Source organism: Lactuca sativa, chromosome 9, assembly GCF_002870075.4.
Source record: "Lactuca sativa cultivar Salinas chromosome 9, Lsat_Salinas_v11, whole genome shotgun sequence".
In the NCBI taxonomy this organism is placed as follows: Eukaryota; Viridiplantae; Streptophyta; class Magnoliopsida; order Asterales; family Asteraceae; genus Lactuca; species Lactuca sativa.
Window position 1 is genome coordinate 168,315,750 of NC_056631.2, and position 7,788 is coordinate 168,323,537.

The 7,788-nt window shown below is 36.3% G+C and overlaps 1 protein-coding gene across 1 annotated transcript; it reads right to left on the minus strand.

The window, feature by feature from the left end:
* Positions 1-585: 585 nt before the first annotated feature.
* Positions 586-5,556, minus strand: LOC111912682 (putative multidrug resistance protein). Its single transcript, XM_042898471.1, has 7 exons — positions 5,359-5,556; positions 5,224-5,278; positions 4,926-5,146; positions 4,045-4,502; positions 3,303-3,843; positions 1,154-3,096; positions 586-1,060 (listed from the first exon to the last, which is right to left on the minus strand). Exons 1-7 carry the CDS (start codon positions 5,554-5,556, stop codon positions 688-690), a joined length of 3,789 nt encoding a protein of 1,262 aa, XP_042754405.1. The 3' UTR covers positions 586-687.
* Positions 5,557-7,788: the final 2,232 nt, after the last annotated feature.

Sequence of the window (7,788 nt, forward strand, 5' to 3'; positions counted from 1 at the left end):
GAAACACTTCCATCCAATCTTATTAGATAATTATGAGTACTTGGAGCCTACATATGTTTCTAGTTGGCCTTCTCGATTGATATCGTCCATCACTGAATTGGAAGATGAACGAAATCTACAGATCTCAGTTTTCTGATGTTGAAACACTGTCGATGATTGCAATTTCAACTCTCATGTTGATAGCTGATACGATGATTAGTTGTGGTTACGGAAGAGAGTGTATCAAAGTTATAAAATCATACGAAAAGCAACAATTGATGAAGCTTTATTTCATCTCGGAATCCAGCCTTACTGTTCATCTCACGTCAACAAGTCGGTGACAATTTTCATGATGATGGAGTTGTAAAATTTGATTCAATTCTCTGATCAGAATTGGAAAAAGGTGAAATGGGTAAATCTTAATTTTGGCTTTTAAGTTTGATTATTTAGTTGAAACCTGCTATATCACGTAGGTAGCATAGACCACAAAAGTATTTTATGTCCTCACATCAAACAAGGTTTTGAGAATGAATCCAAATAGTTTGTGAGACTAATGTGTCAATTCCTTTTCTTTTTGTATGCATCAAATGTCGTAATTTTCGTCATATTATTTTTGATAGAAAAAAGTGGAAAATATTATATCAAAACAATCTTTTCTTCAATTTACAAAACCCTCGTAACCCACTAACCGGTCACCGCCGTGTTTCATCACCGGTAAGGCGAGTTACCACCCTGCATTTTGACAAGATTAGAGTACGCTCCGCCGCGTACAGACAACAGATCAGAATGCGACCCTTGCTCCGCCACTTTCCCATCTTGAATCACCGCAATCGAATCGGACTTTTGTATAGTAGAAAGACGATGAGCCACCACAATACACGTCCTCCCTTTCATCATCTTCTCCAATGCTTCTTGAACCAAACTCTCTGAAACAGTATCAAGAGCACTCGTCGCCTCATCCAACAGAAGAATACTAGGGTTCTTGAGCATCGCACGAGCCAACGCTATTCTCTGTTTCTGACCACCGGATAACTGCACTCCCCTTTCTCCACAGTACGTCTCATAACCATCTTTCATTCCACTGTATTCAATCACAATCTTATAAAGTTAGCGAATTCAATCCGAATAAAAAAACTGACAATTTCTATAAAGTTTAGTACTTTAGTATATATACCTTATGAACTCATGGGCATTTGCAAGCATCGCAGCCTTTCTGATCTCAGATTCTTTAGCACCTGGTTTCCCGTAAGCAATGTTTTCATGGATTGTTCCTGCGAACAACGTTGGTTCTTGACTCACTAGCGCGATATGCAACCTCAAAGCTCTCAAGTTATAATCTTTTATATCTCGTTCATCGATAAAAACCGCACCTTTCAACGGGTCATAAAACCTTTCGATCAACCCGATAACAGTCGATTTACCAGACCCACTCGGACCCACAAGCGCCATTGAAGTTCCTTGCCTGATTTTAAGGTTTATTCCTTTGAACACCATCTGATCTGGTCTAGATGGGTACGCAAAGAAGACGTTTTTCAACTCTACACGACCCCTTATGTTCCCTTTAATAGACTCACGTCCCCATGAAGTATCTGGATCGATTTCAGTTGTCTTATCAAGAATCGCAAACACTGAACCAACTGCATTGCTTCCTCTTGAGATATCTTTCGTCATGCTTCCAGCGTCTGCTATGGTGTAAGCTGTGAACAGTAATACCAAAAACGCTTGAAAAAGCTTCGCTGGTTCTATCAACCCTTGTGTCAGCAGCCTACCTCCATACCAATACGCCAATGCGGTAGAAGCCGCTGCAAGAAACTGTGAGCTGAAGAGACCAATCCCGGAGAAATAAGACTGCCGGACACTTTCCTTCCGGGGACCTTCTAAAGTATCCTTAAACAGTCCAATTATCCGCTTTTGAGATGAAAACGCTGTAATCGTTCGATGGTTTATAACAGCTTCACTTGCTAATTGACTTCCTTCTTTTTGAGCTTTTTGAGACTTCTCAGATAAACTCTTCATTAAAACACTCCTAGCGTAGAAGCTTCCAATGAGAAACGGTTGAGCCGCCATCAAAACAAGAGCCAGCCGCCATGAGAGTACAATTCCCAAAGTGTAAGCAAAAATGGCGCCGAAAAAAGCTTGTGTTAGTAAAGATAACCGGTCTCCAACTAGGGATCGAACCATATTAGCTTCGGTTGATAAACGTGCACAAATCGCTGCACTTGTGTTTTCATCTTGATCATACCATCCAATCTCAAAAGTCAAAAGCTTTTCAAGTAGTTTCTCACGTACCCTTGTGGTCAACTTTTCTCCCATGACTGCAAAGCTATAATGTTGAATTACACTCGAGAAAAAGTTAAAAACCCCAAGCCCTAAGAACACGAACGAGTAGACCCGCGCGTGTCCCACAATCGATGATTTATCTGGCCGAAAATAAACGTTAATCAACCCACCTACACAATACGCATTAATCGGTTGAACCGCACCCGAAGCTATAGCCCCTATACAACCCCATAAAGCTTTACCCCATTCGGGTGTATTCATTTTAAGTAACCGGATTTGAGATGGGGTTGGGTGAGCCGGTTGGTTCGAACCATCTTCATCTTCACTTTCATAAGATGCATCGTATTGGACCGAGTAGGGTGCACTCAAGGAGAAAGCCGGGCTAAATGGGTTCAATGATGGTGTCCCTGGTGCACTTGATCTTGCACTTGCTGGACTTGGTGCAACCATGGCTCGATAATGGCTCATTTGGTTACTAGCACTAGACCGTGGGGTTAATTCATTTTGTGGTGCGGATTGTTGTAGTTGCACCATTTCAAAGTATTCGTTGCCCATTTGCATGAGCTCATCGTGTGAACCGGATTCAAGTACTTTCCCGGATCGAAGGACGTAAATTAGATTGGCTTGTCGAATTGTGGAGAGTCGGTGTGCAATTACGATTGTTGTTCTTCCAACCGAGGCTTGATCTATGGCTTCTTGAACGACTCTTTCGGATTGTGCATCGAGTGCACTTGTTGCTTCATCAAGTAGCAAGATTTTCGGGTCTCTAATTAGGGCTCGAGCGATTGCAATTCGTTGCTTTTGCCCACCCGATAGTTGAAATCCAAATTGTCCAACCTTTAAACAAGTAATGTAAGATCATGTTAGATAAATGAAGTCTTTGAATTTTCTAAGAGAACTCTACATGAAAATATATATCCAGAGGCAGATGAGACTGTGTTTAGCTGATTAGATACTAGTTGTGATACCATGATATTATGTAACATATGTGGAGTGTTTTATTTTCTTTACTTTGTAAAAGAGATAAATATAATTCGACTTACATTGGTTTCGTATCCATCTGGCAACTTCACTATGAAATCATGCGCGTTTGCGCCCTTAGCCGCTACCACAACATCATCCATGGAAGCTCCTTCTTTTCCAAACAAGATGTTTTCTCTAATAGATGTTGCAAAGAGAATTGGTTCTTGATTAACCAAACCTATTTGGGATCTTAACCATTTAAGATGAAGTTTCTTTATCTTGTATCCATCCAAGAAAATTTCACCCTCTATTGGATCATAAAACCGTTGAAGTAACGATATAATGGTTGATTTGCCTGAACCACTCCCTCCAACTAGACCGACAGTTTTCCCAGATGGTACTCGTAGATTTAAACCTTGTAAGATTGCGGTATCTGGCCTTGATGGGTAGCTAAAATAGATGCCCTTCAACTCGATTTCCCCTCTTACGTATGATAACGCCTTTCCTTTCTTATCTTCAGAGTCTATGGTTGGATTTCTGTTGATCATCTCATTAATTCTAGTAGCAGCCCCTTGTGATTCCGTTATTGCGGTAAGATTTGGGAGTGTTGTCAAAATGTTCCTGCAAGATTTGAAAGATTTTTGAGCTTTATGCTCTAATCAACTTAGAAAAACAAAGTGTATCCGGTGGAAATGTGTGGCATATAGTGTACATCCTTGATTTTCACGCAAAGATAGTGTTCAAAAAGAGGAAAACCCCAACATATATTGAGGCAAAAGGACGTGTTTGATATGTGACAATTAAGAAACTAAATGAGCTTACAATCCTCCCATGAGCACATTGAATCCAGCTACAAAAACATCGCCACCCTTTTCGCCATGTTTGCTTACAAGAAGTGATCCAACCCAAGCTTGAAAAGCCCAACTAACATAGATAGTTCCCATGCTTCCGAGCATAAGTCCTCTAGCAAGACCTACCTTGATTCCTAGTTGAGTAGTTGTTTCAAGTGCCTTGCTGAATTTATTGATGGTTTGTCTCTCTCCAACGTAAGAATACACAGTTCTTATGGAAGAAATTGCTTGTTCTGCAATACTACCCGCAGTGCCATATGATGCAACCATTAACATTGCTACATCCATCATGTGCTTGCCAAATCCAAGAGCTGGAACAAGGAAGATGACCGTGAATGGAAGAGCCGCAAGTGTAATCCGCCATGAGAGAACGAATGCGAATATGTGGCAGAAGAAGAAGGATGACAAGTAGGCAAGACAATTTGGTATCTACATTTACAAAATAAAAATACAAATTCCAATTAGACCAAGACAAAAAAAAAAGATTAAACTTTACCAATCAAGATGCTTGTTTAATAATTACCCGCTTAACATCAGCTAGATACAATCCAATCACTTTTATATATGTTTCGTGTCTCTACTTTTTCCTTTAAAGATTCTCTTTAAAAGAAAATATAGGACTCTAGATTTCTAACATGGTATCAGAGCTAATGTCTAACGTTTTAGGACTCAACACAATATTAGAGTGGTCTTCTAGTATGAGACTCCACTCTAATTTTGTGGGATTTTTTTTAGAGAAAATCTAGGACTCTATATTCCTAACATGGTATCATATCTTTTTAAAGAAAATCGAGGACTCTACATTTCTAACATTGGAATTAAAGCATTGTAGTAAGTTAGCAAAAGTACAACCTTTTCACCAATGGTGATTTGGATCATGTTGGAATCAGCAGTGATAGTTGAAACAACTTGATACGTAGTGGAGGAACCGGCTTCTTGCGTGTCAAAAAAACCAACATCTTGTTTAAGGACAGATTTAAGGTACTCTAATCGCATTCTAGAAGTTTGTCGCTCTGCGGTTCTAGCCCAACAAAGTCCTTCTGCAAAAACAATGAATTCAATATCCTTAATTAAAAATGGTTACGTAAATTATGAACTCAAGAATCATGCATGCATGCTAGAAATGGAAGTAGTAAACCAAATTAATTACCAATGAAAGCCGATAATCCAACCAATATTGCAACATAGAGCAACCTGAGAGAATACTGAAACAGAAAATAAATGAAAACCGACACAAAAAAAATGTGATTTAAACACAAAGAATGAAGTGATAATCATGAATTACCTTATCAACAATGGAATTAGTGAGTTTGGCATTTGGATTTCCAAAATCGTTAATGACATCACTTAGAACATACATCATTAATGGAATCTGCAACCCATCTCCTATGCTTCCTAATGTCCCACAAAACATCAGAAACTTGTCATACCCTTCTGCGTACCTAAAAATTCCATCTTTATTATCTTTACTACTTTTCTCCATATTGAGTTATGCAATACAAATCTAAAAAATGTAAGAGGTATGAGTAAAACCCTAGTGTTGTTTATGTTAAATAAGCAAGCAAATGTCAGTTGTTTCTGTAGAATGGCATCTCTGATTCTGTCATCTTCATAATTGGAAATTTTACAAAGAAGTTAAAGCCGGCTTTTTTATTTAATGGTGGAATTGGATCTTAGCATATATCTGTGATTCGGCCATCATCATCGACTGTTACGTCTCTCTATTCTTTAATCCTTTCTCCATATTCAACTATACAACTACATATGAACTTATACACATGTTTTTTAAAATATTCAGCACTTATATATCCACCTAATTACAAATGTCATGGAATATATACAGTTTTATTTTAAACGAACATAAGTTTTTAGCTTTGAAAAATTACGTAACGTCCCATGCTGAAAGTTATAGAAAAACCATCATATCCAAATTCTTTCATCTATGGCTATGTTTTGACGTTTTTGGTTTTTAAAATTTTCTGATTTTGGCCAATTAACCCCACAAAACGTAAACATGACAAATGGCATAAAACTAGCATATTATTAGACTTTACTTATTCGTTAAAATATTGAAAAACATCGTCTTGATTTTCTTAACGCGTTCTCTTTTTTATGACGATATACATGACTTATTCATGTACCTTTTACTTATGATTAAGATCGTTTTGGTCAATACATGTCGAGTTTGTTTTGGTCTTCAACTTTTTCAATGATTGCGGAAACAGTGTTCAATAATATGAGCAGGAAATTAAATCGGTTTTGACTCGTTGTGTGTTTTACAACAAAATCACAATCAAATAGTTAATACAAGTTATTATTATTATTATTATTATTATTATTATTATTATTATTATTATTATTATTATCCTTTTAAAGTCAAAAACTATGTTAGTTTACAACTGTAACAAATATATTTAATCTCAAGAAGGAGAAAAGCACCTTGTTAGACCATACAAAGAAAACACAACAAAGTAAAGTTTTAAACTTACAAAACAATAAATTTGACATTTACAATAATACACATTTCTGGATTTGAAATGACAACATTTTGGCCGGCAATAGACAAAATCAACATGTATTTCACCAATTAAAATCAAAATAAAAATAAATAATTAACAGGTAACTAATTACTTACTACTAAACGGCTATTTCATAATAACTAATGATGCATAATGGAAATAAGCAAACACAAAGTTTTAAAAACTCAAAGAGTAGAAATTGTATTTTAAACAATATACATTCAAAGGTGTACGATTGGACCCTATATATGGGAGAGATTAGATTTGGCAGCCATATTTAGACAAAAAGAAATTTGGAGGGTGTTTGGGACTTCATTTGAAAACTTTTTATTAACTTTTCAAAAATCTAATAACTCAGAAATAGTATTTGTGAATTGTAAAGGTCATTTTTAAAATAATTTTTTAAGAAGTTAAAAAAAACATTCAAAAAAGTATTTTTGAAAAGTTTGGCAAATCTGATTTTTTTGAAAAGTTATAAGTCAAGAAGTTTTTTTTGGTCATTAATTTCACACACACACACACAAACACACACACGTGTATATATATATATATATATATATATATATATATATATATATATATATATATATATATATATAAGTGTACGTAAGACCTATGTATTACATCACTACAAGATTAAAGACCTATGGGGACAACAAAAGTCGTCACCATAGGGTGCAAAGTCGTCCCTATAGACCCTGGAGATGACATGTCATATGGCTTTGTCGTCATAGTTCTGTCGCTTTAGATCCTATTGTCGTCGCCATAGCCTTCGTCGTCATAGCAACCCCTGTAGGGACGACTTGTTGTCGCAGTAGGTGAACCTATAGCAACGACTTCTTGTCGCCATACATATCCTTATAGAGACGATAAGTCGTCCCTATAGGTTCCGCACAGATTTTACAGCTTTTACCCATGCCCCTGTGATTTTTTTAATTTCTTAGAATTTTTGTATAGAATAAAATTTTTGTATACAATAAAACAAAAACAGTAAATTTAAATCTAAAACATTTTACATATCTATAATCCAAATATTTAAAATATCTTACACCATCAGTTTACCAAATACAAACAACATAATTTGAAATTTTTTAGATGTCTCATACAAAACAAACTAGAGTTCATAATCGAAACAATATCTAATGAAATGTTTTGCGAGTTTCCGTATTCTTCCTTGAACAAAACTAGTAGGTCTC

Coding starts and splice junctions, on each gene's coding strand:
- LOC111912682 (XM_042898471.1), bottom strand. CDS start 5,556: ATGGAGAAAAGTAGTAAAGATAATAAAGATGGAATTTTTAGGTACGCA. Junction 5,147..5,223: donor TGGATTATCGGCTTTCATTG/GTAATTAATTTG, acceptor CGTAACCATTTT/TAATTAAGGATATTGAATTC. Junction 1,061..1,153: donor AATGCCCATGAGTTCATAAG/GTATATATACTA, acceptor GATTGAATACAG/TGGAATGAAAGATGGTTATG.